Raw genomic sequence first — 26,404 nt, 5'->3', positions numbered from 1 at the left:
ACTGTGATTTTAAAGGACTTGTTCACCCCAAAATGAAAGATTGCCAGGTGAAATGCCATAAAAGTTTATATACTGTAAAAACCAAACACACAGCAGAATACTGCTGCAGCTCCATCGCAACGTTCCCCCAAACTATTAAAGTTAATGGAGCCATCCCCATACAGCTCCAAAAGCACATAAAATGCCCGTCAAATTTGCAATATGTGGTTGTTCGTGGGGCTGTGAAAAGGTGTGAGAAGCTGTGAAACTACATGAAGTAATCCACTGCACACTCAACAGCAGAGGTACTGTACAGGAGAAGTACATTTTTCTACTGAGAAGTAATTTTTCACTTAGTGGGCCCAGATATATTTTTGTTTGCTTAGCTTAGCATAAACCAAATTACACATAACCTAGAATTGATTAGTCCGCTTTAGAGGTTCTGGCAAGTGGATTTTCGTCAGTCTTCTCAGATAACTCTCCAAAATAAAGCAAACAAGTGTTTTTCCAAAATGTTCGACGATTCTTTTAAGTGGTTTTTCAGCTGACATACAGGTGCATAGATAATGACTGAATTATTATGTTGGGGTGAGCTAAACGTTTAAATTGCAGGAAGGATACCGTTCCTCCTGAAAACATACTATGTTACAGTATCATATTGACCAAAGGCTCAATAACATCTCACAGCTGCATCTGCACTCTGTGCTGTGCTACCAGTTTGTACAAAGTGGCTGAAAATTGCTTCAAACGTGCTGTTTCTGACACACTGAGTGGATCCCAACCAACCAGAAACCACTGTGGTCCAACTTCAAGTCACTCATCGGTTTTTCATATGTTGCTGTTAAAGGACATCAGGAGCGCTTGAAAGCTTCAGAGAAGTGCACAGCCTTCTTTAAACACAGAGGAGCCTGAACAATGAACATCAATAAATCAAATTGCTCTCAAGTGAAATATGTGTGACATACACACAGAGCAAAGAATTCAAATTGGATTATCTGTTTTTTGTTTAATTAAAAAAAAATTGCATCTTCATCAGGAGTTGCATTTACTGGATGTGTATGATTGTCAGAGAGAAAAGGGATGGCGCTGTGCTCACTGTTCTCAGTTCTCTCAGTTGTATTTATATTTACTTTTTGTACAATATCATGAAGAATATCTGAACATTTTGATCAGAACAGTTCATAATGTTCAAACATTATGTTTAGAAAATCATTTTTCAGCCTTATTATTTTCACTGCTGCGGATATGAAGGAAAATCTATTTCTTGGTAATGTTCTTTTCTAAAAGAAAAAAAAAAAAAAAAGTATTTTAGAGGTACCGCTGCCATCAGGCCCAAGTCCACTTGCAGTTGCTACTGTAATTTTATGGCTTCAAAAACCCCGAGGTGGCTACTGAGGTGGGAAGAGTGGCACAGCTGAGGTTGTGTTTATGCAGATCAGATAACGCAGTGCCACCACCTGCTCAGACCACCTCTTATCGCAGGTGCACAGAAAACATTTCCCATTCAGCATCTCTCGGACGAGAACTGTTTTCTCTTTGGAGAGCCCAGCCTGCACTGCCTATTATTTAAGTCTGTCCCAACTTCAGCTGCTGATAAAGTATTCCTCCCACAGGTACTAACATTTTCCTGTGCTGCTCTGTGCCAGGAGTGTGCTTGTGCCTCTGGTCACCAAAAACTGCAAACACTGATAACACTGATCAGGCACACTCACTTGTGTTTGCACCCTAAGATAACAGCTGCCGAGTTTCACAAAAGTAGAGCCCGTAATGTTGATCTGTGAGACAGTATTAACCTCTGTATGCATGTTACGTCTGTGTGTGTTGTGTAGGAGTTTGCCACCCTGACGAAAGAGCTGAACATATGCCGGGAGCAGCTGCTGGAGAAAGAGGAGGAAATATCTGAGCTGAAAGCTGAAAGGAACAACACCAGGGTACGTGTGTGTGTTTGAGCGTGTGCATGCGCAACTGAGTGGTGATGCTGATGAAAACAAATAATGTTTCTAAGCTTGAAATTAGTATTCTCTTTGGATATGCATGCATGTGTGTGTTTGTGTGTGTGTGTGTGTGTGTGTGTGTGTGTGCTGTAGCTGCTGTTGGAGCACCTGGAGTGTCTGGTGTCTCGTCACGAACGCAGTCTGAGGATGACAGTGGTGAAAAGACAGGCACCCCCGCCATCTGGAGTCTCCAGCGAAGTGGAGGTCCTCAAAGCTCTGAAGTCGCTGTTTGAACACCACAAGGCTTTGGATGAAAAGGTGGACTCTCACGCACAAATGCACACATACACACACACACACACACACATAAGAGCTACAGTCTGTTCTAACAAATTACTGCAGCGGGAAACAATTCCCCCATTTGGTAACTTCAGGACACAGTATTTCCATCAGACAAATCATATGCACCATATTGTTGCTACAACTTATTTTTAATCAGAATTTCTGTCTTCTCTCGCTAATTAATTCTGATCATTTCGGTTTTATTGTCTTTTTTTTCTCATTGTTAAGCTGTTAACGAACCTCAACACTTCCTGAGTTTCACAGTAAAAGTCCTCCATGAAAGGGAAGAGATTATTGCTGAAAAGCTTTTAATGTGAAACAGATGGAGGAAGTCTTAAGTTTTAATTAAGGGCAAACAGCAGCAACAGCAAATTACAGTAAGTTAGCAAACGGAAGCAGATGGAAAAATGGAAGAGAAATAAAATATGATAATTTGGTAATATAATAGGGAAATTAAAAATAATTAAACTGCTTCTATTTCCATTTAAGGTCAATAAATGGCCCCAGTCACTGTTTTAGAAATTACAGTGCAAAACATTTTATACCAGCAATTAAAGTAATTTGAATGAATGGTAAGACCAAATAAATCTCTCTATTTCCAAATTTAAATTCTCATTGTTCCTCAATAATATCTAACCATACTCTTGCAAGTTCATACCAGCGCTCTGCTTCTACATAAGCGTGTCCTCATGTTTCTGGACTTTGTATTGATGTGTGTTTTCTCTGTGTTTTTCTCAGGTGCGTGAGCGGCTTCGTGTGGCTCTGGAGAGGGTGGCCACCCTGGAGGGACAGCTAGCAGCTACGACACAAGAGGTGTGGTGTGTGTGTATGTTAATGTGTGTGTGTGTGTGTGTGACTATGTGTATGTGTTCCTATGCGTGGTTATTGGTAAGTAAAACATCTGTTCAGGCCCTAGCAGACATCTGTTGAAGCCTCCTGTCTGATCTGATATACACTCCAAGTGTCATTCTGGGTGAGAGGCTCTGTCTTCTCAGCCCTCTGTTCAAGCGCACACACACACACACACCTACACACAAACTAGCCCTCTGCACTCATCTATTTAAAAATGTCATTAGAGAAATCACTCCAAAGATAAAATTATTCTAAATAGTCACAGCAGACTCGGCTGAAGCAGAATCCCAGTGGGTTATATAAGATTTAAAGTCAAAGCTTGTTAAGTTGCAGCCATCATACAGTTTTATAAGAGGAGCAGACCCTCATTGAAGCAAACCCTCCCTCTTCTATTCTGTGCATAATTCATTTTTTGCAGAGATGCACAATATGGTCGAGCATGTTGTCTGAAACATGCTGGCAGCTCAAGAGCCGGGCTTCCCTTCGGGGAGGCTGCGTTTTGTTCTTTGATTCGCTGAGGGAAAAGAAAAGGTAGTAAACGTGTGAGTTTGTTCATTGTTCTTTTTTTTTTCTTTCTTTTTAATCTACTTTGCAGTTGAACATGGTGAGACAAAGGAAGGATGGTGACTCAGTGGAGCGAACAGATGGATCCAAACCTACATGGAAGGTCTTCCTGGCTGTGTGATTGTTTTTCTGCTCTGTGCTTTATTTTGTGTCTGACTGTAGTATTTGTCTGTCTGGCTGTTGGTCACTATCTTTGTATCTTTTTTTCTGGTTTTCTCTCACACATTCGTGCTTCTACTCACACACACAAGTCTATGGAGCTAAGAGTAGCACAAATCCCCCATTGCTTTTCTGATAATTCTGGTAACTTTAGTAGCTCTTGCTCGGTGTTCAGGTCCTGTCCTCCCTGGTTTGAGGCTCACCCTGAAACAAGCACACATTATGTAACTGTGTCTGGGTCCGTCCACAGGGAGTAACTAACCTCCTCGTGATTAAACAGCAGGGCCTGTTTGTATCTGGAGAGAACTCTCCTTCTTCTGTACGGGTGAGCTGCAGAGGAAGAACAGCAAAAGATCCACTTACTTTGGCTTTTAGAGATAAAGAAAGCAAAAAGGAAATTGTCAATATGTTTTTATTTAAAGAATAATTAAACTTGATAAATCAATAACTTACTCTTAAGAAAGGATGAGAGCAGGGAGATGACTGTATCAAAGGATGGCCGCAGGCAGATAAGATGAGAGGATTGGCTAGAGTCCGAGCATTAAGAGGAAGAGAGTAGGTTAGATATTTCTGAGTGTGAACTGTGCAAATGTACATTGTCTCAGGGCTTTTATCCGTGACCCCCGCTGTCCTGCTGACAGTTAACGCAGTTACTGATGTTGCCACTAGCGCCCTTTAGGGGACATTTTTATTCAAAACACCATAAAATTATAATTGCCACATGTACTTTTTCAATAAAGTTGTTTTGGACCCCAAACCAAGACAATCTTAGTTCCATGTCATACCCAGTGTTTGCTACAGATTGTCAGTCGAATGGGACTGTACAATGCTGTTTCCAGTGTCACTGGGAGTAAAGCTAATGACTTTATATGGCTAAACTTAAGTACAATTACACAAATCACCAGGTGTGCTTTATTACACAGCTTCACACCATTAACTGTATGTCCCCCAGTGTTTGTGCGTATGTTTATGTTTCTGTAAGGTACTCATAAGCAGGCAAAATGGGAACATGAGGAAGTGGAGGGGGTCCTACTAACTTTGGTTACCCACTGTGTTGCCTGTCTGAATATATGTCCCCGAAGGTTTGTTTAATTAAGGCCCTGCAATTAACTGCACTTTGAGCTGTGAAGAGAAGCGAAACAACATCAAAACAACAACATGGCAGCCTCACCTCACATAACCCACCCTCATATGCATAAAAACCGACACTTTTATCTAGGTCATCGGCTCTCCAACAACTCTCAATCTGTTATCTGTGTTACTGAGTCCTAAGATACTTTTGACATTACTGTGTGTACAGTATATACCTATTAATTTGTGCGTCCTCCTTACAGAGACTGCCCAATGGTTCCATAGACGCTCACGATGATGGCAGCCGGGTGTCCGAACTTCAGGAGCTGCTGGACCGAACCAATAAGGAGCTGACCCAGAGCCGAGAGCACTCTGCCAATCTAAACGCCCGCGTGGCCGAGCTCGAGGCAGAGCTTGCAAACGCACGCCGAGAACTGAGCCGCAGCGAGGAGCTGTCAATCAAACAACAGAGGGAACAGAGAGAGGTGAGAGTAAAGGAGGAAAGCACAGAGAGAAAGGGAGAAAGCTCAGAACAGAGGCTTTCAAAAACTCAAAGCTTTTTAAGTAAAAAGCTAATAAAACTTTACATTCTCTTCTTTTGTTGAAATAAAACATGAAGCTATATTAATACATTACTATATCATTATATTAAAAAATACACCTCTGTTACCCATATCATTGAAAATTCCCACTACAAGAGAGAAACTGTGCATGACAGTAAATGGAGAGTGGCTGCACATGCACAGTATTGTGTGCTCTAGCAAAACCACAACTGTTTAACTACATGCCAGTATTATCAGGTAGTATGGGTGTATAGGTGTGAAACAATGACAAAACACGTGTAAGAAGTAACCACATAGTCTTCAAACAAAGCTGATTAATTACTTAATGAATCAACTACAGTATCTTAGGCATTATTTTTGTGTAGTGTTGATGGACACTATTGTCTCACAATACAAAAATGGAAATGGAGAAAATACTTAATGCTCGGAGTAACTCTTTGTAAAATAATGTAACTGATATAAACAAAAACACATGATACTGTAAAGGTTAGTCCAGATTCTATTATGGCTACTGCTGCTAAGCGAGGAGCACGAGGGGAGAGGACCCAAACGCAAACACCACCAGGCAGACTTAATGAAGATGGTTTTCTTTAATAACAAAAAGTCACTGGTTACAAAGTCTTTAAACCGGGAAACAAACTTCAGGACTCTGAAGTGTCTGCAAGTGTCTTCGTGGAGGGGGACAGAAAACCAGAAGTTTAAACTAGAAGGGAGTTTAGGACTTTTACTATCATCAAAACAGTCACAGGGGTAGATCCACAGAAGTACCAAGAACAGGGAATCAAACACAGAGATGTCCAAACTCAGACAAAAATCAACATGAATAAAACGAGGCAAGAATAGGTACAAATTTGAGCAGAACAAAGCAGGAAGAGGCTGGGACACAGTAACAGACAAACACAGACTCCAGGACAAGAACAGACCAACTGACAAAGGGTCAGAGGAGCAACAAAGCTTATATACACAGCAGTAATAGACAACAGGTCACATGATCACATAAGGGCAGGGTAGACAATCAATAAAGGTGGGAAACAAGACAAAGACAAGAAGTGGATTAGGAACAGACACAAGGATGAGGGCTACAAAATAAAACAGGAACTGCAGAAACAAACCAAGAACAGAAACATGAGTAACAGGACTTCCAACAATCAAGATATCCTGGACAAAACACTCAAGAACATGAGTCCAAAACAGTCAAAAAAGCATTCCAACACAATTCAGGATAGCCCAAAATAACCCAAAACAGAGTCCAAAACAGCCCCCACGGGGCTGATCATAAAAGAGTCTGTATATTAAATCATGAAATGTAGAGATAAAGTAAACTGCTTATGGCTTTTGGCTTCACCTTGCACATTGTTATTGGCTTTTCTCTCATGATTTCCCTGTGTTTATTGTTGTGTCTTGCGCCCGCAGAGAGAGGATATGGAGGAGAGAATAACAACATTAGAGAAACGCTACTTGGCTGCCCAGCGGGAGACCACACACATCCACGACCTCAACGACAAGCTGGAGAATGAACTGGCCACCAAGGACTCCCTGCACAGACAGGTAACATACACGCACAAGCCATTTTCGCATTTAAAAGATAACTGTGTAAGTAACAGAGCCTCTTCCTGGCTAAAGATAACTCGAAATAGAGTATGACTGCCTTCCCTAATGTCACATCCTGTTACATTAAACAAAGCTGAGCAATTCCACAATTGGGAATTAAGCACAGGCTCTGCAAAATCAACACTGAAAACTGTTCTGAACCGCAACATGAGGACTGAATAAATATATCTGATTGTGTTATGTGATTACACTGAAATGTTGAGGTTACTTTGGATGTGTTACAATCCTAATGTGTTGTTAAGTGACAGCAAAAAATGGCACATTTATGTTGATGCAAGGTGACGTGAGTTATGGATTCAGGCTAATATGTTCTCTCTCTCTCTCTCTCTCTCTCTCTCTCTCTCTCTCTCTCTCTCTCTCTCTCTCTCTCCATCTCTGTGTCGCATGATTTCATGCCTTGTCCATGTCATCCACAATAAAGCTGAGACAGTAAGGAAATCAGAAAATCAATGGGTTTTTCAAAAGTGTGACAATGTGTTTAAGGTATGGAAGAATATCACAGTCACCGAGAGAGAGAGAGCAACAGAAACATCCAACTCAAAGGTTCACGTGTAGTTCAGGGTGAATCTGAGTTCAGTGCCACATGGGGAATGCCAGCAACATCCTCCATTCGGGCCCGTGTGTCTTGTCTTTGCTATTCGCTGGCTGCACTACACTGGTTACAGCTCTCTGGTGGTCGCACTAATGTCCCTCTCCTTTATTTGTGTGTGTCTGTGCACGTTTGCGTGTCAGAGCGAAGAGAAGGTGCGCCAGCTGCAGGAGATGCTGGAGATGGCAGAGCAGAGACTGGCTCAGACCATGAGGAAGGCTGAGACTCTGCCAGAGGTGGAAGCTGAACTGGCACAGAGAGTGGCAGCCCTCTCCAAGGTAACACACACAGCAACACTGCAACACACACACACACATACACACACACACACACACACAACTGTACAGACTTTAGCAAAGCATACTGAAAATGAGTGTCACAGATTTACAGTCACAAAATAGACATAAGCAGCTAGTCATATAACTATATTTTAAAAGCTTATAGATGCAGTTGTACTTATATGTAAGTGTCTCCCCCTGCAGGCTGAGGAGCGCCATGGCAACGTGGAGGAGCGGCTGAGACAGCTGGAATCACAACTGGAGGAGAAGAACCAAGAGCTAGGAAGGGTGTGTGTGTATGTGTGAGTGTTTGTGTGCGTGCGTGCGTGCACGGGTGTGAGTGTGCGTGCACCAGTACTGCAGGGTCCCTCTGACCTCTCACGATGATGTGTGCGTGTGTATGTGTGGGCTGATGCTTCACATTAGTTGGACGCCTTGACTCTTGGCTCTGTGCTCCCTCATGCATACACCTCATACACTCACAAACACGCAGGAAAGACACACATATGAGGAGCGCTCTATTTTCCTGGTGCATTGTTGCATGAATTTGAACCAAATCCACATTTCTTGCTGCAACACATTCCCCCTCCCCCTCATCAGACTGATTGGCTGCTATCTTTAGACTCTGAATAATTCACGCAAGGCTAATTTCTCTTTCTCTCTGTGCGATCTCATGACTATATTTAGTTGAAGGAGCTCTCTCAGGATGCAGATGTGTGTTTGTGTGTGTCTGCGTTAATCTACTCTAATGACATTACTGTATAATACATATTAAGCACAGCGTTTCCCATTTAAGAGAAGGCGTTTAACCCTTTTTCATCATCACGTAAATGACTGTAATTAGATCATTCTGGCTGTGAGATATATTGTTGGCCAAGAAGACCTATATCTGGCAGCTGGTGATTTTGGGCTAAATACACACTTCATCCTTTAATCCATGTGGGGATGTTTGATTTGCTGCATAAATACACCTAAATGGAGTCTGTGTCAAAGAGAAAATTTGATGATATCATTCCACGCGCCTGGTTCTCTCTCTGCGCTCATCAGGCTCGTCAGAGGGAGAAAATGAACGAGGAGCACAACAAGCGTTTATCTGACACTGTGGATCGTCTGCTCACTGAGTCCAATGAAAGACTGCAGCTCCATTTGAAAGAACGCATGGCTGCCCTGGAGGACAAGGCAAGGCCTGTATACACATACACATTCATCTAAGCAGCAGCCGCTCATATTGCTGTCGTTATTGCCTCACGGACCAAATGAATGTATAGTATAACACACGTTCTACTCGGACCACTGATTTGTTTTGACATGGTTTCATGGCTTTTTTGTCTAGAACTCCCTTATTCAGGACCTCGAGAACTGCCAGAAGCAGCTTGAAGAATTTCACCACACCAGGGTCAGTAAGAGTTGAACGAATCATCTAACCACTGACTCACTTCCAGTTTTTATGCCCCATAATCCTTGGCTGAATATCACTACAGTAAAGACATTTAGTGCTGTACTTAAATGCAGTCTTGAGGTACTTTTCTCGAGTATTTCCATTTTTTTTGCTGCTTCTCCTACTCCAATGCATTTCAGAGGGACACATTACGCCTTTTACTCCTATACATCTTACATTTATATAGAAAAAAGTGATGAGTTTATAAAATGATGAGGAATTGTTATAGATTAAAACTACCCAGCAGTATACCTTAGAGCAGCTGAAATTCGCTCCATAATCAACTAGCTACAACATTAAAATAATGCTTACACCTTTAAGGAATAGTTAAATGTTCTGGGAAGCCGCTTATTTAGATGAGTTAGATGAAATGATCAAAGCCACTCTCATCTGTCCGCTAAAGCTAAGCTATAGAAAGCAGCTGGTTAGCTTGGCATAAAGACTGGAAGCATGAGGAAACAGTTAGCCTGGCTCTGACCGAAGACAACAAAATTCATCTCCCGGCATCTGAAACCTCACTAATTAACACATTATACCAATATCTCGCTTATATCTCGTCTATCAACACAAATACCTAGTGTAAAGATAAGCTGTGGTTTGTTTTATGGCGGTCGCGTGCCAGAATACTTCTTGGCCTTCGACAGTGGCTAGTCATGCTAGCTCTTTGCCCCGGTTTCTAGTCTTGTTAAGCTAAGAAAACCAGTTGCAGACTGTTGCTTCATATTTACTGTACAGACAAGGAAGTGGTGATGCTCCTCTCATCTAACTCTTGGCTTTTTACAGGAACTTAGAAACAATCTGAATAGACTGCCCATAATGCCCTTCTCTCCCTCAGGAACGGCTGATTGGAGAGATTGAGAAGCTGAGAAATGAGATTGACCATTTGAAACGCCGCAGTGGGGTGTTTGGCGATGGAACTCACCCTCGGTACACGCAGGCATACACCTCCTCCACACATGCTCTCTCACACTCACCTTCCAATATACAGCTTTATAAATAATTGATGGTAATCTGTCCGATGTATATAATCCCAGGTCTCACCTGGGTAGCTCCAGCGACCTTCGCTTCTCTGTGGTGGAGGGCCAAGATGGCCACTACAGCACAACTGTGATTAGGCGCGCACAGAAGGGCAGACTTTCAGCGCTACGAGACGACCCAAACAAGGTGCTATTAAAGTCCATCAGACCAAAAGAAGCCCACAGCTCTTCACATACACCTACACTAAGCAGGGTGACCATTTTAAAGATCGCAAGATCATGTGTCAGCTATTCTTCTAACCACATACCACACGTTACCTGTGCTCTATCCAAGTTCATGTCTGCTTTGCTAATAAGTGTCAGTGCTTGGCTGGTGTATGATGATCCTCATGCCTAACCTACCATTCTTTACTAACCTCTCTGTCTTTCTGTCTCTCTCACCTGCTGCCATGGACATGCTGTCTGATGTAAGTTTCCTGTTCATCCATTTCTTCTCAGAACTGTCCACATACTTCCAGTGTCGTATTGTATTTTTACATGTGTGCTTATAGTGTATTCTATAGCTTTATGTAGGTTTGTGTTGAAGCTCATGTGTGTTTGTTGTGTTCAGGTGTGCGCGGTGTTTGAACAGGACTACCCATCTCTGCGTGGCAGCGTCAGCCACCTCCTCGGCAGCGACATCGAGGCAGAGTCAGACCTGGATGACGACGTTAGTTCTGCCCTGCTTTCCCCCAGCGGCCAATCAGACGCTCAGACTCTCGCGCTCATGCTGCAGGAGCAGCTTGACGCTATCAATGAGGAGATAAGGTGACAAATCACAGGCATATTAGATTACAGCATACGACAGTTTCATGATTCCCATGGGGAAATTGGGTCAGTGCAGCAGCAAGAAACAGGATACAGATAAGAGGGGAACAAAGTATTAAAGATAATACAACAAATAATTACAAGAACAGAGACATTTTTGAAGATACCACAGCAAATAAAGGTGCTGCTGCTTCATCTTGTTAATGCAATGCATAAAGGCCTGTGGCCAGACAGGATTCACCAGAACTGATAGTGGCATTAGATACAGAGATGATAACATGCAGATAACGCTCTTCACTTTTCAGTCCTGTTTCCTGCTGGAAAAAGACGCTGTTTATTACAGTTTACAGTAAACAAGGTCCTCATGTGGCGCCTCAGAATATGCTTCTGGAGAGAAAATGCAAAACAGCTGCTAATTATTATGCTGCAGAAGAGCCAGACTCCCTCGAAGTAATAAAATCTTGGTTGTACATTTAGTATTTATATATCCATTTTTTTATGGATTACTACAATTTTTTAAAATCAAATTCAATATTTTTTTCTGTATTTCAGCTCTACTTGTAGAATGCAAAAGAAATCAAAGAAAACTACTGAGAGCCATTTTTATGGCTTTACAAATTACTTCAACTACTACTACAGAAATACAGGGTGTATGTGTTAATTAAAGTACAATGATAACTTAACTATGTACGTGTGCATGTTTGTGTGTGTCTGTGCAGGATGATCCAGGTGGAGAGAGAGTCAGCAGACCTGCGCTCTGATGAGATCGAGTCCCGTGTGAACAGCGGCAGCATGGACGGACTCAATGTGACACTTCGACCCCGAGCACTGCCCACCTCCGCTACTGCCCAGTCCCTCGCATCATCCTCCTCCCCGCCCACCAGTGGCCACTCCACACCTAAACACCATGCACGCAACGCCAGCCACCATCTAGGCATCATGACTCTGGTCAGAGAGCGCACACACATTCTTTCTGACATACAAACACAAACAGCTATTATTTGATCATGCTGACCGACACAAACCGCTTGGCCTCTTATATAACATGTTTGTTGTTTTCTTTAATAGCCAAGTGACTTGAGGAAACATCGCAGGAAAGTAGCGGTAAGTTTCCAAAGCAAAATTGTACTGTGTTTTTTGTCTGACTGTGGCTTTTGTGACTGACTTGCTTGTGTGACTCTTCCAGTCTCCAGTGGAGGTGGACAAAGCTACTATTAAGTGTGAGACGTCGCCTCCCTCTTCCCCCCGCAGTTTACGGCTGGAAACCAATTTCGCCCAATTCACAGGCAGTCTGGAGGATGGTCGAGGGTAAAAAATACACACAGACACAGACACAAGCTCTTTCCCAAACTGATCCCTCCTCTCTAACTCGACAGGTACGTTTAGGTAAGCTTTGGAACAAACCCACAGGTATCCACCATACACCGGAAACAGCTGTCACCATGGATACTGTCAGAAGCGAAGCAAAGAAAAATGTTTAAGATACTTCCTGGCATGTGCATGTGTGCAGATGTGATGATAGATGATAAAGCAGAGCCAGAACACACTTGCTCTTGGATAGTCTTAAAGATCCACTGCAACTGAACTACAAATTCCTTGTCTGCTAGACACAGAAAGTCCATTACTTATCTGTCTTATTAACAGCTGACAATAATGCACCAGGCAGTACATTTCAGTGTAACACCATTTGTTCCGGCTAATCCATCTTGCTGTTTTACTTGATTGCAGCAAGCAGAAGAAAGGCATCAAGTCATCTATTGGCCGATTGTTTGGCAAGAAAGAGAAGGGTCGAATGGACCAGACAGTGGGCAGGGATGGACAGCCCCTACCGGCCTTATCAGGTACACTGCAGACTATGTACCATAGTCCCACACCAACACACACTGTATGAGATTGTGTGTGATTCACAAAGATATAAATTATCACTGTATTTCAGACTTTGAGATGGGCATCGGTGACACTATGACTCTGGGAAAACTTGGCACTCAGGCTGAAAGGGACCGCAGGATGAAGAAAAAGTAAAAGCATCCTTTCTTCTACTGATTTTAAGTTTTTTTTGTCTCTTTAATTTAGTTATTTACCAAGCCTTCTCTTTTCCTTCTGCCTTTTTTTTCCCCAATGCTGTCTTCAGACATGAGCTTCTAGAAGATGCCAGAAAAAGAGGTCTGCCATTTGCCCAGTGGGATGGCCCTACTGTCGTCTCCTGGCTAGAGGTATTCCACTAATCTGCTTTTAAATCTGCCCACCAGAAATGTCCTTTGTATATGTCAGGCTGCTGTTGTATCTAATACAAAAGGGAATGCAGTGATGTCAAATACCAGACTGTCCATAGGAGACCGATCTGCACTCCCATCTCCTTCTATCTGACCTTTTATGGTGACAATGGTGGTGACGTTGAATATCTTGATGACTCTCACCAGCTGTGGGTGGGTATGCCAGCCTGGTATGTGGCAGCCTGTCGTGCCAACGTGAAGAGCGGAGCCATCATGTCAGCTCTGTCAGACACGGAGATCCAGAGGGAGATTGGCATCAGCAATCCTCTGCACCGACTCAAACTCCGCTTGGCCATCCAGGAGATGGTCTCCCTCACCAGCCCCTCAGCACCACTCACCTCCAGAACGGTATGAGCACACATACTGCTTTTTTCCATGCGTACACAAATAGCAAAAAAACAAATGAACACCCTACCCTACACAAAACCTAACTTTCACTACTTGGCTAATCCTTCACTCTGCACCCTGGGGTGACCCATCACTCTTTTTTGCTTTGTTTTGTTCTTTTGCTCAGAACACAGTAGAGGCTGGTTTCTGCCTTCGACTGGGTTGACTTGTCCTTTTCTGCTGCCATAAATTGCATGGGGTTCTGTGGGAAAATGACACACAAATAGTGCCAGATATAGCTACAAGCTACCTGCCTGAAATACACTCCCTCCCTTGGCATCACTCAACACAATGTTTGTCTATGTGTGTGTGTGTGTGTGTGTGTGTGTGTGTGTGTGTGTGTGTGTATGTTTGTCTGCGTCTCTGTATGTGTGTGCGCGTGGGGTGCCGGGATGTGTGACAATATACACGAGTGCATTCTTGGGTGTGTTTTCGTGTGTGTGTGTGTGTGTGTGTGTGTGTGTGTGTGTGTTTTCGTCCTCTGAGCAGTCCTCCGGAAATGTGTGGGTGACTCATGAAGAGATGGAGAACCTGGCTTCCTCCACTAAAGCGGTCAGTACCATCTGGGTGCTCCCCTCCCCTTTATCCCCCACTAAACACTCTTTCACACTCACACTGTCCCCACCACGACACACATATGTCCTCTCCCGGAAGACCCCTTTAAATACGCACTACATCACACGCTAACGCATCTTGTGCTCATGCTGGTATTTGTATGTTGGTGGCGGATGTAACTTATGTAACCTGTGGCCATGTGATCTGTGTTGCCATGAAAAATTCAACTAAATGTGAGCGCTGATGTGTAATTACAATTAACTGATACGTTTCAAGGTTAACTGCAGAGTAAAACCTCAAAAAAGCTGTTAGTGTGTGTGTTTTTTATGTGTGTGATTGTGTTGTATTGTGTGTTTGGTTTACCCCTTGTCTCTCTAACCTTGCATATTGTCTCTACCTGCTGCCACTCAGGAGAATGAGGAGGGCAGCTGGGCACAGGTGAGGTCGCTGAGCTGCTAATATCCGTCTGCACACACACACACACTGAAACTGCGCCCAATCATATCACTAACACACGCACACACATAAATTTGAAGGGCATCGCAATCACTCTCAGCATTATATTATGTATTCCGATAAAACAAGGTGAAGTGTGGCCTTAACAAAGAGCTTCCCTGCAGGAAGTAGAGCAACTGTAGCAGTTTTAGTTAAAATATATTGCAGTTGTGTTTTTTTTAGGTGTCATTTTTCAATACTTTGAATATTTTTAAGTGAAATGACCCTTAACCAAAATAAATGATCATTTTCTGGGCATTAATAGGGCAGGATAACTAATGTCTTCATCATTTTGATGATGACATTTTGAATAGGACAAAGCATAGCTGTTACTAGTAACACTAACGATGGCTCCATTATATTCAAGTGCCCCATGATAGTGTGCAACTGAGCCAGCATGTTCAAAGCCCTGAATTGAAGCAGCTAAACAGAATTCAGCCATCACTCATTCTATTTTATTTTTTTATACCTACCGGTATTTTCTTCCTGTTGTGAAATTTCAAAAAACATGTCTGCTATGAAAAAGGCCTGTTGAGACAGTTTGCTGACCTATTGTAACTACTAGCAAAATTCCAACCACCATAAACCTGAGCAGAGCTCTCATCCCACATGCAGAGCCTGTAGATCAGGGGTGGGCAAACTGTTCCACAAAGGGCCGGTGTGGCTGCAGGTTTTTGTTCCAACCAAGCAGCAGCACACCAGACTTGACTCATATAATCAACTGATCTCAGTCTTCAGACAGTTGATTGGTCAAACTGTGTGCTCTTCATTGGTTGGAACAAAAACCTGCAGCCACACCGGCCCTTTGTGGAACAGTTTGCCCACCCCTGCTGTAGATGCTCAACTGTTACCACCCTGTACACTTTTAAGCTTTTCAGATCGAGCAATGAACTAATTAAATTAAATTAACTAAATTTCCCTGAAGTTAATTGTTTATTTATTTATTTACAGCAAATATTTTAACTTGTCGTAGCAGGAAAATCACAGGTATAACTAATAACATTAACGCTGGCTCAGTTCCATTTAAGCGTCCCAGTAAGTCATGACAGTGAGCTGGCATGCATAATGTTAATGTTATTAGTGACACCTGTGCTTTTGCTGAAGTGACATGTTGACATGTCTGCTGTGAAAAAGGCCTGCGTTGTGCCTTTGGACGCACAGTGAAATCAGGTTCAAACACTCAGTGTTTACACATGAAATTTGGGGACACTTTTATTCATCCTGCACAGAAATTTCATTTGCTTTACCACTTGAGTAACATTACATATTCCTCTCTGTGTAGACTCTGGCGTACGGAGACATGAATCATGAGTGGATAGGGAATGAGTGGCTGCCCAGTCTCGGTCTGCCTCAGTACCGCTCCTACTTCATGGAGTGTCTGGTGGACGCACGGATGTTGGACCACCTGACCAAGAAGGACCTGAGGAGCCACCTCAAAATGGTGGACAGCTTCCATAGGTCTGTGGCCATGGCGACTGGCTTAGCGGCTGTTTGATCGGTCTCTGCTTTCATCTGCTAACTGGATAAATTAGCAGTGGAGATGAGAAGGCTAATGATGCATGCGTGCTTATCCTTTTCTGTGTGTGTGTGTATGAGCTTGTTTGTTCCATCATGTTTGTGTACGCGTGTGTGCATGTGTGTGTGTGTGTGTGTGTGTGTATGTGATTCTAGGGCTAGTCTGCAGTATGGGATTATGTGCTTGAAGAGACTCAATTACGACAGGAAAGACCTGGAGCGCCGAAGAGAGGACAGCCAACACGACATGAAAGGTAAACTTTACGCACTCCCCAACACACACACACACAGACAGTGACTAAAAAGCAAATCAGCAAATACATAGATTTAAACATGTTCAAACACTGGCACACACACATCCAAAGTCTCATCAGGCCAGAGTACCACCTAGTGGTTTTGCCTGATATTGTTAATTTGGCCCTAGCATTGAAACAGCTGCACCTTAGACTGTCAAAAAGCCAACTGAAGCAGGCCTACAATCTTATGATCCAAAGCCCCACATACCAAGAGTAGTCCACAAACACACACACACACACACACAGTTAGATCTAGCCAGTCCTCTCGCCCTTTTGACCTTGAGTTCTGCACATGAACTTGACTCAGCTGTCACGTCAAATCAGAATCCTGCCCTGTTTACACACATGCACACACACACACCGCCTGTTCCAACTTGGAAAGCTGGCTGACAGCTGTGCTTTAAATGAATAGAGTGTGCCAGTGGGTTGACACTTCATGGACATGGACATTATCTCTTTATCTCTCTCTCTCTTTCTAGTTCTCTTTCTCTAAATTGCGAAAAAAAAAAAAAAGTTGCTTCTGTTAATGAGCAATGCTGTCACTCTACGGCACCACAAATCTGTGCTACTTTCTTTTACCTCAGATGTGTTGGTGTGGACCAATGAGCAGGTGATCCACTGGGTCCAGTCCATTGGTCTGAGGGAGTATAGCGGCAACCTGTTGGAGAGTGGCGTTCACGGGGCGCTCATTGCTCTGGACGAGACCTTCGACTACAGCAGCCTAGCGCTCATCCTGCAGATCCCTATGCAGAACACACAGGTGGTTATAGAGGAAATAGAGAGAGAGATCTAGTTTTGTATGAGCCAACTTTTAAGGTCAGTTTGGTCCAGTTTGTCAGCAGTCTTACTTAATTATAAAATAAAACATCTGTATAGAGTACATTTGTTTCATTTTATATCATAATATCCTACACCATAATATCAACACTTCTTTCCCACTACCATGGCCTTTCTGCATCCAGTCCATCTTCCAACAGTCACAGCTGTTGAGGTTTTTATGAGATCAGTTGATTTACTTTTTGTTGACGCAGTGGTTTGTGTACAGTCAGCATCTCCTTCTATTCCTGACAGCATGGTGCCAACATTTCATACTGCTTCAGATTCTGTATCAGGGTTGTTCTCAGATCAAAAGTGCTCTGTTGTTCTCACTCAGAATTCACTTGAAAGGATTCCCTGGTCACAGGCTGCAGTCCAGATTACTTGCCCAGCTTCATATTTAAAAGTGATTGTTTTTGGCAGTGCAGCTAACAACATGAAGGTTATTTCTAATTATTAGAGGAAGTGTTTCTAATTTCACAGGTATTTCAAGAGCTTTTGTTGACATTTTGTCCTCACCTGGTGTTTATTTTTGACCCTGGTTGTTTAACTCAGCGTCACCGTGTCTCGTGGTCATGGAGGCTGTCTTCATTGTTTTTCAGGCACGGCAGGTCCTGGAGAGGGAGTTCAACAACCTGTTAGCGTTGGGGACCGACCGTCGACTAGAGGAGGTGACCTTTCAAGCTGCTGCTTTGATCAGATACAACATTGTTGAAGAAGGGCCAATGGTCTGAACTCGTTTTTTCTCCCTGTCCCTGTAGAGCGGAGATGACAAGTCTTTTCGACGCTCTCCATCATGGCGAAAGAGGTTTCGGGCACGTGAGGGGGGGGCGGGGCTGGGGATGATGGCAGGCTCCATGGAAACACTGCCTGCCGGCTTCCGTATGCCCTCCATGTCCATGCCGCCCTCTGTGAATTTGGTGCCCAAGAAACAGCTCCAGCCTGAAGGTGTGTCACAGTACTAACCGAACTATTCTACCTCAGCTTAAGTATTTTTCTGTGTGTGTGTGTGTGTGTGCATACCATTCTCTGTGCTTGTCCTAACTGACTAACTGCATGCTATGTCCTCTCTGCCCTTCTGTGCCCACACCTTTTTGTGCCATATCCACTCAAGCTCCTCCCCCGGCGCCCCCGAGACTCGACCCCTCGGCCGTACGGACCTATTCTTGCTAACTACTCTCTGCTTACTAACAGGAGCGCTAATGCTAACAGGTAAGCTAACAAAACACTACCTGAAACTGCTGAACTTCCAGGTTAGTGTGCTTTTAACCAGCATTGCATGAAAGTCAGTGTACAATAATACTGAATTATTGCTCAGCCCTAGTTTTTGGTTGATTAATTCTACTATTAGTTAACTTACTTTTACTATTAGTAACTATTACTATTATTACTATTACTATTAGTTGCAGTTTAAGCCTTTAATTTGACATGATATATATGTTTCAGTGTGTCTTTTACTCAGACAAGGAAATAAACCTTATTTTAATATCTGCTTGTACTCTACATGTCAACGTAAAACCAAATAGCAATGATAGCCTCAATCTTTTTCTTTCTTCCTGTCTTACTTTTCTTTCTCATGTTTTTTGTGCTCCTCCAGTTCATTCTCATTACCTATACGGACACATGCTTGCGGCCTTCTGAGAGTGATATGCCAAATCTGGAGAGGAAGACCTGGGTGCCACAACAGTCTTCACCCCTGTTGTTGCTCAGCCTCACCTCCCAACTTTCACCTCTCACCTCTCCTTCGGACACGTGCAATACAGAGGCCAACTCTGACCTTTGAACTCTTGAGAGTGCTCATTGGCTGCGCTCGCTGCTGTAAAGGAGACTCATCCCAGTCTCTCCCAGTTTACCCCAGTGCTCCCAGTAGCCTTGTTGTTGTGGTGTTGTGCTCCTGCTCCCCTGGTCTCAGCTGTGGGTTCTTGTCCTGGTTCTATTAGTCTCAGCATGGCCAAGTCCAAACCAATTTGGCTGTCATCACGTCCTAGGAAACACAATAGTTGATTAGTGTAAGAAAGATTTAAAGCGATGTTGACCAGCTATTGATCTGGACTTGGGAATGATGAATACTTGTATAAATGGCAGATCCCACTGCACATTGCCCCTCTACCGGTTATGCAAGGTATTACTCATTTATTGTCTCTGTATATAAAATGGATGACTTATGTTTTTTATAGAAATATTATATATATATATATATATTGGAAATATATATGGAAAATAATATAATATCATTGCTGTATGAAACCCAATGCCCTGTATTCAATAGTGACTGTTCTCTCTCTCTCTCTTTCTCTTTCTTTCTCTTTCTTTCTCTTTCTCTCTGTGTCGGACCTTTGTGTGTCTTTTGCCGTATGCTGTAAGTGTGTGACTCGTTAGTGGGAGGGACTCACAAAGGAGGGAGTGTGTTTCTACAAGGACTCTTCACAGGTTCATGGGTCCAATTTCAGACTTCTCTCTTTGCCTCTTCTCCAGTTCTTTCCTTTTCCCCCCTTCTCCTCTTTTGACACTATGTAGCTGTTACCTCTCCTTTCTCCGCCTTTCTCGCCTTCTGTATGACACTATGTAGCCTAGAATAGAGAGAATCCTTTATTATGAAGAGTGTGTGTGCGCGTGTGTGTATGTGTGTGTATCAACGAATGAGTATCTCTGCTTGAGATTTGTAGAGAGGCTGTGTGTGAAAGGCCGACCCCAGCCATGTGACCATGACTCTTTTCTGTGGATGGGTAGTGTGAACACTGTAGCTCCTCTCTGTTGAATCCTTACTTTTCTCTCAAATCAAACTGTAAACTGCTGCTCAACATCAGCCAATGATATCCACGTTAAACTGCTCAAAGTGACGGACTCGTCTGATCCTGTCCCGTCGCTTCCCGTTTAGTTGCCATAGAGATGTGCCAGTGAGCAGTCAGTATGCTTGGCTGACCAACTCCTCATCCAATGAGAACACAGCATATGAACCAGTGAAGTGCTGGATGGGTGTACAACCTTTTTTTTCTTTATCTTATTTTATTTTATTTTACAGTTTTTCCAAGGTGTCTAAAAGGTGTAATGTGCTATGTGGCAGCTATGAGTACTGTGTCTTTATTCCAGGTGTGAAACAATGCTGACAAATCAAGATTTTATTATTTGGCTATTTAAAAAAAAAGTGTACTGTATTTATGACACTATATAGACATGAGTAAAGCTGTTTTTTAAAAATTTTGGCTGTTGTGTTCCTTCCGAAGTTATCACAACCAAACTGTCTCATTTAGTCAGTCAGTTAGTCAGCAATAGGCAGTGTATTGAAAATGGTCTTTATTGCATGAATTGGACAGAAAATTTCACTTTCTGGATCATCTACAAATACACAACAATCTTAGTTATAAAAGTTAAAAATAAGTTAGCAAAAAATAAAAAATAAAATGGCAAAACCACTCTGTAGAAAAGGGAACGTATTTACATCACTAGCATTCATAACCAGTTTAAATTAAGCAGATCTTGGTCAAAACTGCCATGGTACATATTGGCCCCACAAATAAACTCATGTTTCTTTTTTTAAGCATAAAAACCACACACAAAAAAGAATGAAAGATCAGGGAAAGGTTTCAAAAAGAGGAAAACTTAAGTAACAAAACCAGGTTTTGTTATTCCTCTGTTGCGTGTCAGAGATCCACACTAGTAACTAGGTCTTGGGTTCATGCAGCAAAGTCTGAATCACTAGTTAGACTAAGCTCCCGTGGATCTGACAGGCAAGTCTGGACCACAGGATAAGGCAGGGAATAAAAGGGAATAAGGCCTCACTGTGAACAGGAGGAATACAGTTCGGCACACCCATAGATCAGCAGAGTTACAATCCTGATAAATAACATTTTTTTTAATTTAGCATAAGACAAAATACTCAGATCAGTAGAGCTGAAAAATAAATTAAATTGGAATTTGGGATCGGTTGTCAGCCCCGGTGCCAATTGCAAATTTCCTTTTTGTTTGTTGATCTCTGTGCACCTACGGGTCCAATGTTTGGAGGGTCTATTTGGGAATGTCCACAGGAAAAGCCACAGCTCCGTCAGCTGCAGAGATGCCTTCCACGATGGAGGTCAGGGCACGCATGTTCCCCTGCTCTGGAGAGTCAGCAGCGCTGAGGAGATCTGCGGAGAGACGCAGTCACACGTTCAGTTTCTGAATGTGTGTGAGGGCACGGTAATCTGACTGTGCCGTCTAATGAGACTGCGTGTGAACAGTACTCACCCTCGCTGCTGTAGCTCTGCGTGCACTGCTCTGGAGTGCTGCTCCACTCTGGGCTACTGCAGCAGGTGCTGCCTGAGCTGGGCTCACTTGACGACGACACCTGTTACCATGGAGATGCACACACAGAAGTTGCTGTCAGTCACTCTGTGTTATGACACGGCACACCCTGCTCCACACAGACATACAACACACACTACAGGACACTGTAATACACACACACACACATACCTCCACCACCACCAATGCATGCTGTGACCCCACAGAGGTAAACGTACACAAGGAAACTATCTCAGCAAGAGAAATAAGACTTTGTCATCAGAGCGTACAGATGGAAATCATATAAGAGATACTGCAACATCAAGACCACTTGGCGGTGACAGCTGTTAATTGATTTTGGCTGAAGTTGACTGTTTTTGCCGTGTTTTTGCACCTGTCTCATCAGTTTGTTGTGTTTGATGCCTCACTGAATCATCAGATAGGCAAAAAATAAATTATATTTTCTGAAACATTACTGAGCTGAAAACTGGATCATAACTTAAAACAACTCTGAAAGTAACTGCAAGAAACAGAATTACAGATTACAGATTCACCACATCTCATCCCCCCCAGCAGAAACCTCAAAACCTATCCTCAGCGATCTGTTCCAAAGCAGGCTTTAGAGCAGATCAGTCCACCAAAGTCACACATTGTCAAGAATATTTTTACTCTGACTATTTTATCTCTGATAGATAGATATTTTATATCTATCTATTTTTTGTCTCAGCATCTCCTGTCACTGACACATCTAGTGCATCATGTCTTTCCCTGTCTGTCTTTTTGGTTTGTCTTTTGGCTCTGTTCTCAGTGTTTAATATGTGACCTTCCTCTTCTCCTCATCCATCCTCTGTCCTACTCACTCTGGGCTGGGCCAGGCTGGGTCGGTAGTGCAGTCCCTGCTGTCCCGTCTCAGTGTCTTGCTGGTTGAGGGAGGACACCAGGGCCTGGAGCCTTTCAATATACTGGATGGCGCTCCGCAAGATCTCCACCTTGGGCAGTCTCTGGTTGGGGTTCATCAGGGTGCTCCTCTTCAGGGCGTCAAAGGCCTCGTTCACCTTCTTCAGACGCCTCTTCTCCCTCAGTGTGGCTGCTCTCCGACGGTCCATGGTCACTGTCTTCCTTTTGCATAGCTTGCAGGCCCAGGGCAGGCACTGGCCAGGGCAGTGGGGCTCGGAGTGAGGTGACAGGCTGGATGGAGAGGCTTTGTCCTCTGTTCCTGTGACCCCAACTCCAACACCCCCAGACAGATTCCCACACAAGCCCATCATGGAGTTCCTGTCCTGGTAGCCGGCTTGGTCGTACCCCCCGGGCAGGCGAGAGGGGAAATAGCTGTCCCCTCCTTCATAGAAGCGCTGGTCAGGGAAGAAATAAGGGTTGGTCTCGAAAAGCTCCATGCTGGACAACGTTGTGGTCTGGATTTAAGGGGACAAGGACTCCTGCTTCCCCTGGAACTGCTCTACTGTATGTGGTCTTCGGTCCTGTGCCTGGAGCGTGTGTGTCGGAGTGTACGTGTGTGTGCCTGCCTTCGTCCACTGCCTGAGTTTGTGATGAGTGGAAGATGTGTGGAGAACAACTGGTGTGGAGCAACTGTAGGCTGGCATTTAAACCCCTCTGCCTGCTGCAGGATCACAGGGTTAAATTTAGCACGAGCCCCCAGAAACCTGACCCGACGTTTAGCTGTTGCTGCACATCTACACTTCACATCTCTGTTGGGCCCTGTTCTCTAGGGCTTTAAGGCCCATTTGTGTGCGTGTGACTATGTGCCCTTGTGTGGGTCTGTGCACTCGTGTGTGTCTTAAGAGGCCAGGATATGATCAAGTTCCCGTGGAAATGGGAGAGATAACCCGGGATCAAAGATGTCCGTCTTAATGAGCTAATCCCGGACTCGCGTCTCCCTCCATGACACCATAATGTCCCCTGCCATTGGTGGAGCGGATGGTGGTGGTGGCGGGTGGGGGTTCTGGAGACAGCTGTCACTTCTACTAGGAGCCAATGATATGCAATGACAAGAAGTTGTTTGACTCCAAGTTCTTGATGGGAAGGAAATGAGGCCAGAGATTGTTGTTTACTCAAAACTAGGTCACAGATAAACTCTGTTTTGACTGAAGGTTCAGAATGATCAACTCCGTCTGTGATAAATACGTAAGCTCAGATGACATGAAGGCTCCTGCGATTGCTGGTGAGTCTTGGTTTTATGTAATCACATTCAGATCTGCTGACTTTCCTTCTAAGATGGTCACATAGTCTGATGCAAGTGACCTTCTGGGCTATACTGGACTCAGAACCGGGCAAGCCTGTGCAAGAATGGCCAGATTACAGTAAAGTGAGTCGGACATCACATTGACACTGCCTCCCGTTGCTCTCACACATCAAAAGATAACAATGAAACGACCACGCAGAGGTATGGCCTTCGTTGTCCTGACCTCTTTCAGTCAGTCGTAGCGTTAGCCTAGCCACCAGGTGTTAATCCTTCCAGGACATGTCTCACCTCATAGCTCACCAGCTAATTTGGACTGGCTTCCACTAGCATGGACGATCGGCCAAAACACACACTTCAGCAGAGAAGTGGCCTGGAACAACAGGCACAGCGTGAGACGTGTTGCATCCCTGTGTAACCCATATCATTACCACAGGTTAATCACAGTAATGCATAAATTTGGCAGGAACTGTTTACTGGAGACAGTGGGATGTGGCCACACTACATGAAAATGTACAGTGATGTACTGGTGCATACCACTGCCAGTTTCACATAAAGCCAAGCCTGGAACATTTGTCACATGTCGTCCTTTCTCTTTCTCTGGATGTCTGTACTGTCATCTATCTAACAGAGACTATTGAAGGCTATCTATCTATGGCATCTATCTATCTATCTATCTATCTATCTATCTATCTATCTATCTATCTATCTATCTATCAGTATTAACAATGAAGTTACAATAACATTGTGATTTAAAACAAAAATAGTGGCTTGATGAAAAGTGAGTGGAGTCATCTGATTTAATGTAAGATGAAATTACTTTTTGATACAGACAGCGGAGCTTCAGTTCAGCGACTGGGTGCCAGTCAGTGGTTTGGCAGGGCTGGCTGGTGGGTCGTGATCTAGTCCTGGGCTTTGGCCTCGGGCTTGGGGTTGAGGCAGAGTGCAGAGTCGTAACTTGGCGCAGGGCTGCGGTGGGCTGTCAGGTTAGTCTGTGATGGATAGTCACTGATGGTGGAGCGAGTACAAAGACGCCTGTGTTGGACTCAGGGGTACAGCAGGGAGGGGGTCTGCAGTGTGTCAGAGTCACTCATAACCCTCTGTCATCTTAACCCATTGTCAGCAGAACTGGAGAACGTGTGTGTGTGTGTGTGTGTGTGTGTGTGTGTGTGTGTGTGTGTGTGTGTGTGTGTGTGTGTGTGTGTGTGTTTTGCAGCAGTGTCAGGCACACACTTGTGTCTTGTTTGAGGAACATGTCCCCTCTCAGCATTTTGAAGTGAACACTTGAGATGCAGTAAACCAGGGAAGACTGGGTGTTTACTCACTGTGTGTAGATACTGTATATACTTTATGTTCCACCTTCAGTTCAGTCGGATTAAACCAAGTGAAGGTGTCAGACTAGACCAATAAAATACAGATCAGATAAAACATTCACTCAAGTGACAATTATAATTTTAACTGGATTTATTTTGTTTTTATCTTTTTAAGACTGGTACTTTATATTTTAGCTGTTTGTACCTGAGTACATGTGAGAGATAACACAAAATAAAATATATTTTAAGAATTATCACATTTGATTTTATTAAAATGAGCACATCTACTGATGGAACAAGTAAACATGTCAGAAAAACCAAATAAACAGCAATAAACATTCAATCTGATGGTTCTGTGTGATATTTAAAATTGTAGAAGCCAAATTAGTTAGACTGAAGAGAATATTTGTACTCAAAGTACATTGTGTATGAGTGGGGCAAGTGTGTATGGGTCCTCATATGTGCATGTTTAGGTATGTGTGCTTGCACGATGTGTATATTGTGTGTGTAGCAGGGATTGCCCTGTCACTGGCAACACTGTTCCACTTCTCTTCATTGACAAGCAGCAGCACATTGTGGGACAGCTGAGCTGGAGGGAGGAGGAAGGGGGGAGGGATCAGTGCCCCACTCACCCCAGGTTAGCCTCAAGATCATCACTGACCTGGAGAACTGTCATCTGAGCACAGTCGGGAAATCTCTGACATGTAAGAGGAGAGTAACAGAACAACAATAAAGGAGTTGATTAAAGGTGGAGAAACCATGGCTTCAATCCAGTGAGATTCAATATAGTGTACAATAACCACAGAATGAAACTTCATTCAACTGAACAAAAGTTTTTTGCTGATGCTTTATTTTACAGATCCTCTATTTTCTTAATAACTTAATAAGTTTCCATGAAAGAACTAGATAAATAATTTGGGACAATTCACAGGGAAAATAGAGACTTGTTCCTTAATATAACTGCTAAAACCTGAATTCCAAAAAACTGAATTTGATTTATTTATATGCAAGTAAATATACATTTATAATTAGAAATATATTCTTCATATTGTAAAATAGTAGGATTCTCATGGTTCTCATGAAGGTAACCCCACATTGGAGAAGGGATTTTAAATAATATACAGTGAAAGGAA

The 26,404-nt window shown here is 43.3% G+C and overlaps 2 protein-coding genes across 2 annotated transcripts in view; one reads left to right on the top strand and one right to left on the bottom strand.

Annotated features, from left to right (window-relative positions):
• The window catches only part of ppfia4 (PTPRF interacting protein alpha 4), a 50,964-nt gene extending 31,484 nt beyond the window's left edge, over positions 1-19,480 (top strand). Inside the window, exons 2-30 of the mRNA XM_041033454.1 lie at positions 1,809-1,910; positions 2,067-2,231; positions 2,994-3,068; positions 3,703-3,774; positions 5,165-5,386; positions 6,069-6,082; positions 6,880-7,012; positions 7,808-7,942; positions 8,147-8,230; positions 8,990-9,121; positions 9,276-9,338; positions 10,216-10,307; positions 10,415-10,544; positions 10,989-11,164; positions 11,884-12,112; positions 12,233-12,268; positions 12,351-12,472; positions 12,893-13,005; positions 13,101-13,182; positions 13,296-13,377; positions 13,585-13,785; positions 14,314-14,376; positions 14,791-14,817; positions 16,157-16,332; positions 16,546-16,643; positions 17,270-17,445; positions 18,104-18,172; positions 18,263-18,449; positions 19,099-19,480. Coding sequence (XP_040889388.1) covers positions 1,809-1,910; positions 2,067-2,231; positions 2,994-3,068; positions 3,703-3,774; positions 5,165-5,386; positions 6,069-6,082; positions 6,880-7,012; positions 7,808-7,942; positions 8,147-8,230; positions 8,990-9,121; positions 9,276-9,338; positions 10,216-10,307; positions 10,415-10,544; positions 10,989-11,164; positions 11,884-12,112; positions 12,233-12,268; positions 12,351-12,472; positions 12,893-13,005; positions 13,101-13,182; positions 13,296-13,377; positions 13,585-13,785; positions 14,314-14,376; positions 14,791-14,817; positions 16,157-16,332; positions 16,546-16,643; positions 17,270-17,445; positions 18,104-18,172; positions 18,263-18,449; positions 19,099-19,142 — 3,300 coding nt within the window. The 3' untranslated portion in view covers positions 19,143-19,480. The remainder of the gene's footprint in view (positions 1-1,808; positions 1,911-2,066; positions 2,232-2,993; positions 3,069-3,702; positions 3,775-5,164; positions 5,387-6,068; positions 6,083-6,879; positions 7,013-7,807; positions 7,943-8,146; positions 8,231-8,989; positions 9,122-9,275; positions 9,339-10,215; positions 10,308-10,414; positions 10,545-10,988; positions 11,165-11,883; positions 12,113-12,232; positions 12,269-12,350; positions 12,473-12,892; positions 13,006-13,100; positions 13,183-13,295; positions 13,378-13,584; positions 13,786-14,313; positions 14,377-14,790; positions 14,818-16,156; positions 16,333-16,545; positions 16,644-17,269; positions 17,446-18,103; positions 18,173-18,262; positions 18,450-19,098) is intronic.
• A 1,889-nt stretch (positions 19,481-21,369) lies between these two features.
• Positions 21,370-23,362, bottom strand: myog (myogenin). The gene is given in 3 exon segments (XM_041034967.1): positions 21,370-21,625; positions 21,726-21,825; positions 22,622-23,362. Coding segments are annotated over 3 exon segments (960 nt in total). The 3' UTR covers positions 21,370-21,506.
• Between the last annotated feature and the right edge of the window lie 3,042 nt (positions 23,363-26,404).

The sequence above is a fragment of the Toxotes jaculatrix genome, chromosome 3 (assembly GCF_017976425.1).
Source record: "Toxotes jaculatrix isolate fToxJac2 chromosome 3, fToxJac2.pri, whole genome shotgun sequence".
NCBI classification, from domain to species: Eukaryota; Metazoa; Chordata; class Actinopteri; family Toxotidae; genus Toxotes; species Toxotes jaculatrix.
Note: the sequence above shows the minus strand (reverse complement) of the source record. Positions and strands in the feature narration are given on the sequence as shown.